The sequence below is a fragment of the Thunnus thynnus genome, chromosome 6 (genome assembly GCF_963924715.1).
Source record: "Thunnus thynnus chromosome 6, fThuThy2.1, whole genome shotgun sequence".
NCBI classification, from domain to species: Eukaryota; Metazoa; Chordata; class Actinopteri; order Scombriformes; family Scombridae; genus Thunnus; species Thunnus thynnus.
The window spans coordinates 8,636,751-8,650,227 of record NC_089522.1 but is presented as its reverse complement, the minus strand read 5'-3'; the positions used below and the strand labels follow the sequence as shown (position 1 = coordinate 8,650,227).

Below are 13,477 nucleotides of genomic sequence, written 5' to 3'. Positions count from 1 at the left end.
GATACGCTAGCTAACCAAAGTCCCTGGCGAGTCATCACCCGCAACTCATTAGCACTATGCTAAGCTAATGGATCAGTAAATGGATTTTTATGTGGGCATAAATGCTAATTTGCTACACTGCGGCGCTGTTCAATGACGCTGTGTTTAGCAAGTCAGTCTGTGCCTCGGGGTGTGGGTGGGGGGGTGTTTGTGTGTCATTAGGTTCGGCCAGGGATCTATTGTGGACACCAAGGAGTGGCACAAGATAAATACAATGACGAAGGCCACCGGCGCTGAAACATTTGTCAATCCTGCACCTGAAGGTTTTATTGAAGAGGGAAAAGATATCCCACAAGTGCAGACACAATTACTTTTTTGAAAACAGAAAACAGCCTGTAAGGTCAGAACCCATCGAGCGTCAGGTGTTATTCTGTTACATGATGGTTGATACTCTCTGGGATTGACACTGACTCAAACTGAAGCTACTTGATAACACTTGAGCAAGTGTGTAGCCCAGAAATAAAACTCTCATACAGACGTGATGACTTTTACCCCCTCTTCTTTTCCCACACTACTGTTATCTATCCATCCACGACTCAAATACATATCCACACATTCTTTCATTCATCAATGACTGGGTTTTTGGCAGAAGTCTAATAATGAAACCACATTTTCCCCAGAATTAGGCATTACAAGAATAATCAAATAATTAGGTCAAGTATAACTCATGCTTAATAAACATATTTTGCATGAAAGATTATAAGATCTAATGAGTACCGTGATTCCTCCTTAAACCAGGATGCACAGAGAGTGTGGTTGCAGCTTTCCTTAACTGCTTCGTGACAGCTCATTGTCTGTTTCTGGTAAAGAAAGGGTTTTCTGATATCCACAGAACATACTGTACTGTACCATAGGTGGCAGGGGCAGGACACCACCGACGTACCATTTGTTGATCCTGACAGCAGCCCACATTCGAAACCCCGAGACAGCCAGACAGACGTTCAAAATGGAAGAAGGCAACAGCAGGGCCTTGTTGGAAGAAACTGTCTAACTGGGTGGGAGTTGAGTGGGAATATTGGCACAGAAATCACACATCTCAAAGTTTCTGCAGCCAAATTGAACACACAATGTTCATGAAGATACTGTAGATTTCATTTTCACCTTTATTACAGCAAATACCACCTATTTTTATTACTGCCTGTCATAAAGACATTATGGCAAACATATGAACACTCTTGGTCAATAATGGTTATAATATAATGGTAATACTTTATTTTACAGGCACATTAAATATATATTCATAATTTGGCACTAAATACAGGGAAAACAGAGACAAAGTTATGATAGTTATTACTAGAGTTTAGTTTAGTTAGGTGTGTTGAGTTAATCCGCAGTTTTTGATTTCAAGAGGGATTTCTTTGAAAGAGCTAATCAATGTAAAGCCAATTTAAAATAAAAATATATTAATCATTTATTATTGGAAACTTGATTATTAATATACATATTGAATTGTAAGCTTGCATGTAGACAAATTGCAAATTTCTGTATGTTCAGGTGGCCTGCTGCATTCTGACTAATGAAATAATATTGACTCATGGTTATGCTATCTTAGAAATTAATAAGGATTAATTAATTAAAAGTGTACAAATTGAATATCCACTATTTTCCCAGTGATTACTGCCAAATTGCCTGCCCAATATTGTTCATCCAGGACACTTCTTAGAAATTTACAGACCCATAAAATAAAGCTTTACCTAAAAGCGTGGACACACATTTCGACTGTTGAGCCAATTATTAATATGATTTGGCTGTAACAACTGATCGAACCAAGTTTAACCGGGTCTGTGGTCAGTTGGTGTTGACAATCAGCAGATTCTAAACTCAAATCTTCAAGATCCAGTTGCCACCAGTCATTCTTATAAAGATTTTTTAAAACATGTTTGATATTTTTGACTGGCATCAGCAACCGGTGGCATCATTTGTGTGTCACCTGAGGGAGACAGGTAACAATAAATCAATACATTTAAAACAGTAAATCAAAAAAAGAAGAAGAAACTATAAAGAGTTTGTTTTGGTAGAAAAACATGCAGCGATTGGTATTGTTGTGGAATTTGTAGGGTCGTCCAGTCGTTAATGACCAGTCATTCAGTTGTTCTAGAGTATTTATTGTCATAAGGTTTATGCTCCTTCTGAACTGTCAAAGACTAAGAAATCTGCACCACGTGGTGGAAACAATCTTCATGTGTGGTTTGTCCAGTCATTGGAGGTTTCAGCTGGTCTGGTTTGTCCCAAACTTAAACCACCATGATGTTTATAGAACACTTTTCTACTGAATAGGTTGAGAGTGATTACAAATGACTGCGATACTTTGATATTTTGATGATTATATTTTAATTAGTGGCAATGAAAAATATTTAGAACTTAGATTGGCTTGAGGTTGTGCATTATTTTCAGATAACTGCATGGCCCTGATGTAGCATCTGTGAAGTTATGACAAAAACATTTACTTCTGCTTATGGCAACTTTTGTAATGTAATATGCAGCCGTTTTGATTCATTATGCAGTAGTCTACATTATAATACATCATATCAATGGGCTTTATGGAAAGTATTACCCAATTTTGTTATAGTATGCACAAGAGAAACTCTTTTTTTGTTTCAGTTTGTCTTAGATGCAGTGGCTGTGTCATGTTTGGGAAATAATTGGCTTGTGGTTTTGTAGTTTTCAACCCAAAGCCTTTTTCAAAACAAGGACAGTTAATGTATAAAATATTTATACAGAGAATCTGAGGACCACAAAAGGCATTGATAGTCAAAACAATTTAAGGACACGCCCTCAGCTTGGGGCCCTATCGTCCCTCCACCACACAAGAACAAAAGCTACTTTAACATTTTTGAGATATTGACCATTTTACAAGCCGAACTGAATCTCTTGGTCCAGTTATGGTTGTTTCTGTCCTTATTTATGTTTTACTAAAATCTGATCTTCTTTGCCACAACTGTGCAGAGTGCAGCTGTAGCAGCAGTTCCTGCATTGACAGTGACTCAAATCAAAGGGACAATTTATTTATGGTGAGTGCAAACCAAAGAAGCGATGAATAAAGGCAGCATGAAATCAAAGGTACGGGATCAAGTGGAAATTGGTATTTTCTCACTACACAGACCACTGCTGACCTGGAAAACACACACATACACACCAAATTCACACTCTGCAGCTCCCGGGAGCAGAGACTCTCTTTATATCCTCAAATGCATACATTAAGATGGAGATGTGCAGGATTTTTAGTACAAAGAAATGAAAAAAACAGGGTGTTGACACATTAACAGGAACACCTGTGCAGTATAATGCAATTCAATGCAATTGCCTTACGAGACAAACCACTGTGAGGCCTAGTTTTTGTGACTGCTTCAGAGAGATGTTAATTCATCTTGCAGACTGTAGCTTGTGTGTTGTGTTATTTTGGATTGTATTTTATTGTAGCAGATGCTTTTGTTGTTTTTGAAATGTCTTCCTGGTGTTCGTGTTATTGTGTGCACCTCTTATACTTCTCTCAGAAGGATTCCTCTTGTGCTCCTCCTTTTCTTAAACTACTCCTCTAACTTATTGGAATAAGACCCACAGAACATAAAATATATGAATTGAAATATATATATATATATATATATATATATATATATATATATATATATATATATATATATTCAATTAATAATACTAGTATTATATATATAATTTCAAATATATCAAGCATCTGAAATCAGCAAATAGCACTTCCAGCGGGGCAAAACATTTCATATCAAAATATAGTCAATTTAGACAAGAATTCTGAAATACATTTAATCACACATTAATTGATTTTAATTACAGAATTTAACTTATGTGACATACTGTAGATCTTCCCCCAGTTTCAATAATATTTTCCCCAATATAAATATCTCTATGTACTAAAGAAAAGACCAGAAAGAGAAGAAAAGGCAAACTCAGGATTCATCTGTGAAGATTCAAATGAGATCAAACATCTGTAAAATCACAAATGCTTCTTTTTACCAGATGGTCTGGGTGTGTCCCAAAAATATACAATAGTATGAATAATGCATTGGATATGACTTACTTCACAGTGTATCTCTGGATGTGCACACACACACACACACACACACACACACACATACACACGCACAGGCACACAAGCACACACACGTATTCACACATGAACATAGAGCAGATGCAAACATGCACACACAAACACACGCCCACACACAGAGTATCGACCATTAAAATGAGCCGGGGGTCCACATCTGCTTAATGCTCCCGATGGTGTGTACATGATATGTGAGGTTCATTGACAAAAACTACTCTTCTAGTCTATGTTGGCACCACATAAAAAAAAACATAAGTTACAAGCTAAGTCATCCAAAATGTCCACATTTCACCTTCGTGACCTTCATTCATTGAGTAAAGACAGTCAACTCATTTCTGTCGTCTCCTCTTCTGTGACATTCCAGTAGACTTTAATGCTATTTCACAATGTCCGTTTTGTGTGTATGCAGAGATTTTGTAAAGTTTCACCCAGCTAAATGAGAGAGAGTGATAAAGGCTAGAATCCAATGGACGATATGGTGGCCTGGCTGAACCTCAGTAAAGTCATGACTCTTTAGCAGCGAGCTGTCATTAAAGAAACTTTCTTATAACCCTGGACGGCTTCACAGCGGCGATAGTAAAGAAGATGAAGGGACTGACTTTTGAAAGACCTTCTGACAAGTCTAAATCAAGCCACAAAGGTTCAAAAAATCTTCAAGGAGCTGTCCCCTACAGACTTGACAGTGGCTAACAAAAAAAGAAAGAAAGAATGTATTTTAATGAATAATCCACTGCTCTGTTGATAACTGTTCCTCACAGGGATTTTGTTCTATGATGTGTCCGTAAATTTGGCTGTGGTGAAGATTCAATGTGCTGCTCACTCGAGACTTCTCAGAGTTCTCAGAAGTGTCTGGACCAAATGAAGAGCAGAAAGCCTTTCACTGTGGTGATTGGAGATGTTCTGGGTTTTTTTTTTTTTTGTTTTGTTTTTTTACTGAAGGTCAGGCCTGGTGTAAAGTTTGGGAGCCTCGTTGGTGAATGGACACAATGTTCTGGTGTAGTGATTGGCCCCAGTTCCTTTTGTAGCATGGACATCAATGAACCTGTTGAGGAATGGAAGAAAAAAGACAAGAATAAGATAAAATAAATCATTATGTCTTGTTATGTAAATGTGCTTTACAACAACTTTACATGTTGGTCTCATGTCTGAATAAGCGCTGAAGTCACTTTTATGTTAAAGTCACAGCAGTAAACATTGTAAAACATCCAGCACATATCTGAATTGAATATTATCACAGTAACGTTAAGACAAAACAAATGTCTTCCTCCTTTTTGAGAGCAAAATATTAAATTTAATAAACTGCTTAGTAATTTCTTATGCATAAAGAAAATAAAAACAGTTTAATAAACCATAAAACACTGTGAACGTGCTAATTTTAAGCTTTAGAGGAGATTCTTGCCACATCAGATCAGTCTATAAAAATGCTTTTCCTCTCACAGTGAGGGGCAAGAAAAAAATCCATGCCAACTACATGGAAGAAATTATAAATATCCAACTAAACACTTAACAGACAGCATGTGCGCAAATTAAGATCTAAATGAGAATCCCAATTTAACGTCTCAGCCTGTGTTTGTGTATCTAATAAATGATGAAAGTAATGAGAAATGTTACAGGGGGTTCACTGTGAGAAGTTGTTGAACGTCCCTCACATTAACAATGGTCACAGATTAAGGCTTCAACAGCAAAATAGTGTTTTAAATCAGTGACAGAGGCTACGAGACAACAGAAAACACTTTTGTTTCTTGGTATTTTTACATTTTAAACGTTTCCTCGCTACCTTTCCATCAGCAGGTGGCAAACATGGTGCTAGCAGTGTGGATCATTTCTATCACTTCTGACTAATACCATCATGTAACATTTACGTCACAGACATTTACGTCTGAATGACAAAAGGCCATTATGAAACCAGCAATGTTACGTATTCCATGTTTGAAAATGGATTTATTTAAGGACAGTCGTCTAGCTCCTCCTTCACAAAATGTCTTTGACAAAACAACTTTTATGAGTAATTCTTTAAAGGGATGGTGTCTATAAGTGTACACACTAATATATTCCTTTCCACATGGAATACATTTTACCTCCACTGAAATTCTGCAGTTAATGACTTCATTTAGCCATTAATTTGATCAAGAAACCCATTTGAATGATAATAGAACTTGGCCATGAATATGTTATATGGATAAATACATAAATGTTAATACATAAATGATTCAGGGTGACAGTGGACAAATGTGACACCAAGGACTGCCCATATAAATCATTCAGACACTTAAATATGAGTTGGCAAATCCACACAGAATTGCACAAATTCCCAGGGCTGGCAAATAAATATTTATGACGCCCCCAATTCCCCTTTTCTCCCTGTCCTTGGTAATTGTGCGTGATTCATTTTGTTTTCTCGGTGGAAGAAGGAAAATCAATCTTAGAATATTGGCTAGGAGACATAAAGCATGCAGATTCCAAATGCCCGTGGTTTTGCAGAATATAAAAGCTTCACAGATACTTGGTCATGTACTCAGGAGAGGAATTCAGCTAAATCTCTAGTAGAACTCCTTGTTTTATTGAGAGAAGAAATATGTTTGTGGAAGTGAGCTTAACCTGCCAGCAGAGTTGAGCTGACCTGCTCCGGAGTCTAGTTTACCCATCGATCGACTTGGAGGAATGTGAGGCAGGCAATCAAATCAAAGGAATCTGTAACTATGGCATTTAGGAAATGATTTTTTTTAAATGGTGGCTTTTTGTTTTGTTCAACACTTTTGTCACACACATCCTTCCATAAATATCAGTTTTCTACCTTTGTCCTAAAAGAAAATGTGGACATTTGAAGAAGTGTCTCCCTTTGATGTAACCACAGTGGGGCTTTTTAGATTCCATCCTTATGCATTTCAAAACTTCCAATAACTCCCCGATTTCCATTTTCTTTTGCTTATAGATACATCAAAGTGACTTTGCATCTTGGGAAATGAAGGATTCCATTGTGTCTTCTCCAAGTCCTGGATGACCTTTATTTAAGCTCAGTGGTGAGTGCGGCACTAGAGAGTGCATGATGAATAGACACTAATGGCTGATTCATTCCAGCTCTGAGCCTTTATACAGCTTAGAAGAGGCACAGCTTCTGCTGTTCATCAAGTTTCCCTTGCTTTCCACAATATGCAGCAATCGCATTGTCTTTGTTTTCTTGTGTGTCACAGTCAACTGAACCCAGGTTACACACTCAGCATGCAAATTAGAATAAAATACATCATTAAAAAATCACTTACTTGCCATTCTCCACTGCATCCTACGACGGCTCCTTGGGCAAAGGCTGGAAAAGAAAGTAGAAGGTCAATATCGGTGGAACAGAGGGCCAGCCTTCACTAACGTTTTATTCAACTTTCCCTCAGTTGGCCTTGGACACAGAGCAGCATATGTCCATTTAAAAGCACAGATGGCATGTCTTCCAATTATATCTAAGGCGAGATGATGGAAGCGGAAGGTTATTTTGTTCTCTCCCAGTTTTTATATACTCTGAGGACATCGCTACTCTCCTCGGCAGGAAAATACGAACAAGTAATGGCCACCTCATCATCCACATTAACGAGTGAGAGACCTTTCCTTTCTTCCATCAATGGCATTACACAGATAGAACATTTTATCATGTTAGCTGTAGGGCCGGGTGATAAACAGTGTCCCACTTTGTTTCTCTGTGAGCAACAACTTCCTGCCTCCTACATTCATCTTTAGGAGAACACATGAAAACACGTTGTTTTCCCCTTGAAAACAGCTCCCTTCCCTTCTTAATATTGGTGAATGAGCCACTTTTGTGTAGATAATGACTCGGCTAATCATAATCAAGAAGCTAATGGTCTGTTTAGCCAATCAGAGGAGCCAAGGCGAGACGGCAGTCTGGGCAGCGCATTGGCATTCCCAGCAGCCGCTGCTTTCCTCTTGGCTTTGCCAGGCTTTCTGCAGCAGCGAGGCAGACTTGGTATTCCGCTGCCCGCCCGGCCTGTCGTCCTGCGATCTGTCGCTCTGTCTGTCCGACCAGCCGACTAGCCCTGGCGCTGTCGAAGAAATTCAGTCCTCTGAAAAGCCGCTGATCCATCACACCTCTCCAGCAGCATGTCATCTAAATGCTAAGTACTTCCACTGCATCTTTAAATCAAAACAAGAAAAGAAATGAGCACAGGGGGCGAGCCGTTGAAAGCTTATAAGGGTACAATAGAATCTGCAGAGCAAACCCTTAGCTTTTTGATTAAACTCATTTTCAAGGGAGAGGAAATGTGGAAGAGGAGAATCTGAGGGAGAGGAATGTGCATAAAGAATCTCAAGACCTTGTTATCCTTTCAAATGTACAAGGAATAAAAAGAAAGGATAGTTGTTGATAAACAGACCCCAGAGGTTCCTTCAAAGAAAATACTATGTTGTTTGATTTCTCTCTAAAAATCATCATGAAGCTACCTGAGCTCCTCCAATAACCCCTCCTCTTCCTCTTACCCCTGTCTCAGTCCAACTCTTGGCTATTGATCGGAGGGATTCTTGAAGTCGGAGCAGAGTGCTGAGGCGGCAGAAGTGGCCGGCACTATTAACTGCTCCTACTAATTAAAAGGGTAACAAGGTGAGTTTGGCCCCACAGGACAAACTGTGCAAGAGACAGAGCTGGCTATTTGCCTGCCATGCACACCGGTAAACAGTGCTCACTTCCTATGATGTTTACAAGACAGGAATCCAAGGACATCGAAGACATATTCATCTCCTACTGGCACGAGGGATGAGGGAGATCAGCCGATAAGGGGCAAAAGAGAGAGAGAGAAAGCGGAGAGCATACTACTAAGCGTTTTGCTAATTGCTTATGTTGCGGTGAAATTGAAACATTTGGACCTCGTCTCTGAGCTGGAGGTGCCCTTGTTTCATCATCACTTGTAAACATTGAGCCCTGTGCATACATGATAAAGTTTCACAGTTCAAATGAGGTGCACAGCCTGAATCTTTAAGAGCGTGCCAGTGGAGATTGGCAAAAATATTAAGGGATTCAATTAACTTCCTTCCTTATCATCAACACAGCATATTTTAGAATCAAAGTATTATACAGATACAGTATATGCCTCATGTTACACAAATGAAATCCTCAGCCAAGGTACCATTACAACTCCCAGAAATCTTTGTAGCCACAAGGTAAAGCCACTGCAGCTACAGCAGACAGCTTGTTTGCTCAGTGCTCGAGGGGAAACAAAGCACAGACTGCATATTTGGTGACACTTCAAGCTGCAAAATTCTCACCAGCAGCCCACCCAGCCATCACTGTGGTAACTAAAAATCTTTCCCCGGGGTCTCTTCTAACAAGTGGACTCCTGCAGAGGACTTTGTTGGTTTCATCAACTGGAGACTTATTGAGGTCCCAGTCATTACCAGCCACTGGCACTGCTGTTGTTATTAAGCTAACAAGCACAGCTATAGCACACTGAAAATCCTGAGTGGATGCTTCATGCCCAGACTATGAGCCTGATGTACAAAAGCAACAGAAACACAGAGCTGTGTCACAGGACCAAAACCAACATTATTTACAAAGCGTGGCTGCATTATTTCTGGGGAGGCAGCTACATAAAAATCCTGCATCTATTGTCCGTCACTGATGTCAGAAACAGGCAGTGGTGCAAGACGTATTGTGATCCCTTACTTGAGTAAAAGCAGTAATGCCACAATGTAAGAATATTCCATTACAGGTCAATATCCTGCATGAAAATTAAGGACCATTTAAGTGATTTTGCAGGTTTTAGCTCTTTAAAGCTGCATTTTTTTTTACATTTGACATAGTAGGGAACATGGAGCAATATTAGTATTAGTTTGGAGTCATAATCAACATTCCCTCTCCTTTTTGCTCTATTTTGGGCTCCACCAACTCCTAAGAAAAATATCTTGTTCTCGCTGCTAAATGCCTCACTGTGTTCACCAACTAGTTGCTAACTTTGCCTGCCGTTTGGTGCTGTGCAAGTAGCGTACAGTGGGTTAATCAGAGCTTTCTCGCTGAAAAAAGCTGTCTGCTGCTGCTGGAAATGAACTTAATGAGAGCAGGATCTGCAGGCTTGAAAACCAAAACAATTGGCTAAAAAAGGCTAAAACCTAGAGATAGCTCAGAGGAACTGCAAAGTTGGGTGATAAATCTGTGAGTTTGTTACTAGAAGTGACCCCTTTCACATTACACGTATCCATTTAATCTATTGTTAATATAAAATATTAACTAGTGCAGCTTTGACTACAAATCATGTAAACTTTGTGATGTGTTTTTCCCAGGCTGACATTAGTTTCCATTCATCTCTGTACCGTATGAATAACAATAAGCAGGCTCTTGAAACTAGCTTTTGAAATTGGCTTAAAGTGTGTTATTACTGCAGTGAGCATCAAGTCAAGTAAATTATCTTTGTGTAACAATTCAGTTTATGTGCAGGTTAATTTGAAAAGTCATCAGTGTCCTCACTGTACCTCACAATAATAATGTAACTGACAAAAACTGAATGCAGACTTAATGTTTGTTGTGATGGATAACACAAGTCAAGCAGGTTTCAAGAGTATTGATCTTCATATAGTAAGGCAATTAATGGAAAGCAATGGATGTCTGGTATGGAAGGAAAACACATTTAAATGTTTAAAACACAACAACATGGGTTACAAAATGGTAAGTTGAGATTTTATCTTATTATCAACAAACTGTACTTAAGTATCGAAAGTAAAAATACTCATTATTCAGAATGCAGCATTGGCGTTATAATATCTTATATTATTAGTACTGATACATTATCGTGTGAGCAGCATTTCAATATTGTGGCTGGTCAAGATGGAGGTTATTTTAAGTATTTATATGCTGCTCAGTGGTTTCATCTGCAACAACGCATCATATTTTGATCATGTTTGGTCAATAAAACCCTAACCTGCAAAGTAATTAGTACTAATTACAGCTTTCATATGAGGAGGTAAACGACATTGTCCATAAAAAATGTGATGTTGTATAAATAGCATAAAGTGTAAAGCACCTGAAAATCGTAGTGTAAAGGTGTAGTATTTGAGTATTTTTCTGAAGTTGCCTTCTACTACTGGAAACAGATCTGGGGTAATCTATTCAGGGTCATTTTTGCATCCTAAATTGGACAAAATTGATAGATTGTGGTTGCCTTCATCACTGTTAGTAGCACTGAACAGTTTATTAAAAATGTATAAACAAAAGATCCAAAGGGCACAAAAAGCATCAGAGCTTTGAAATACGATGTTGCTGAGCATGCTTGAATGTGTCAGTCCATAGACGGGCTCTCTGCATTACGTATTATAAAAACCCTGTGTTGAAATGTGGCCTATGGCTCTGACAATTTCACACCAGACGAAGCTCTGGAGACAAACAGTGTGCAGAGTAAAACACAAATGACAGTTCAAAGCCTGGCAATGACAGAACTTCAAATAGGGGAGCGGGGTAAAGTGTGCTGAAAGTGACAGCAGAAGGGACCACATTCACTCCGGGTCTCCGACAGAGAAAGGGGGGGTGGCAACATATGCCCAGTGAAGGCAAACTGGAAAAAGAACTATATATAATAGATGATGGCAGTACCAGAGGAAATAAAAACAAAAAAACACAATGCATCGCTTTTCCAGGCCCTGTGAGTGAAAACAAAGGAAACATTATATACTGTAAATTAAATCATGGAGCTTCCTGCGGTTTATACTGTATGTTCCACAACACAACACCTATGACAACACAAATGAAAAAGGGAATGGAAAGGTGGGCTTGCTTTGGCAGTTTCTCTCTTCTCTGAACATCTCTATCAATCTACCCTATTTCAATATATTTTCTGCATCACTCCACACACTATCTACTCAAGACTGATGATCATGGCACAGCATCCGACAAACAGATGAGGAGAAGCCAAAGGAGTGCATTTTTCTTTTCCGCTTGATAAATAGAAGATCTGTAAATGAAACAGAAATAAAGAGTATATTTGCTTATCCAGCGTAACCTCTGTGTACTGTGTGTATGTTGGGCAGGGACATGCGTGTTGTTTGAATGTCAGTCATTTTACAAATGTACATCCAAAGGCAAAGCATTCTGGCTGCAGTATGTTATCCCTGAAGTTTCAGAGAGAGGCTGTCAGATATAATATGACAGGAGGACTGTCAGCTCACAAACAGGAATGTATATGAAACCCTGGAGGTAAGCCAGTAAAATCTCAAACATAAAAGCTGGATTGTTCTGTTGTCTAATGTCGCTATCAATGAGAGGATGGTGGTGCTTGCAAGCCATCAGATTACAAATGAATTAAAAATAGTAATTTCAGTTTATTGCTGATTTGCATCTCTCTCGGTACACACTGCTGCTGCTGCTGCAAGAAACAAACAGTAAAAGCAAAATCCTGCTTCTTTTAATCCAAGACAGCTGAAGTAGATTCTATTAGTTGTGCACGATTGTTGGAATTTACTTGCTGGTGCACAGAATTTAATAATTTCTTCTGCAAATGAGACTGAAAGGCAGCAGAGCATTGAAGGACATGGTGCACAGCATGCATATCTAATTTTTTTTATAAATCAAATTTTTATTTATTTTTGGAGCAGTGTAGCTATCAGGGAGCAGATACAGTGCAGGACATTTACATAGAACAAAAGACAGACATCCTTTAACATAAAATAAAACCATGGACACGAAAAATATACTATCATTAATTAATGTATTTGCATTCTATTGTAAGTTCAGTTTAACATGCAACCAAAATTGAACCCATGTCTCTGTTGTTTACTACCTACTATGAATTCTTCTTTACATGTGCTCATATGATGAAATTTTAATAATTTCATCAATCCGTTCCTTCACAGTGAGACAACCAGAGTTCTTCCTCTTTTGCAGTGTAAGTCTTGCAGCTGTGATAATACCAACTTTTTATAATATTGAATTTCTTATTCGTTATAATAGGTATCATTGTCTTGTTGCCAAGGAGACAAAACCGTGAGTGTAGAGGCAGAGTGGAAACCAACCAACTCCCCAATATCTCTGAGAGTTTACACCAGAATGGGTGAACCATGGGACACTCCCAGATCATGTGCAAATATGTGCTCAGCTCGCTTTTACTCTCCCAGCATCAATTATTACCAGCGCATATACAATATTTGAAAATGCTCTGGCCTGGTTTTTCAATGCATTTGGAAGATGCAAACATTTCTCTAATGACCTCCAGTCCTGGTTTCCTTGCTTACGCTTTCCCGCTGTATTAGAAACAAGACCATTTATAACACATCCTTTTACTCGGGGCACATTTTGCTGTACTGTATCCTTCAGTACAAGGACTTACTATTCAAGAAACAATCTGCTTCTCTCATTATGCATTTTATTTAGGCTTAATGAATACT

General features: G+C 38.6%; 1 protein-coding gene across 1 annotated transcript in view; it reads right to left on the bottom strand.

The window, feature by feature from the left end:
- Window positions 1–3,802: 3,802 nt before the first annotated feature.
- tafa5l (TAFA chemokine like family member 5, like) overlaps window positions 3,803–13,477 on the bottom strand; it is a 50,362-nt gene continuing 40,687 nt past the window's right edge. Inside the window, exons 4-5 of the mRNA XM_067591522.1 lie at window positions 7,378–7,421; window positions 3,803–5,159 (exon numbers count right to left, since the gene is read on the bottom strand). Coding sequence (XP_067447623.1) covers window positions 7,398–7,421 — 24 coding nt within the window. The 3' untranslated portion in view covers window positions 3,803–5,159; window positions 7,378–7,397. The remainder of the gene's footprint in view (window positions 5,160–7,377; window positions 7,422–13,477) is intronic.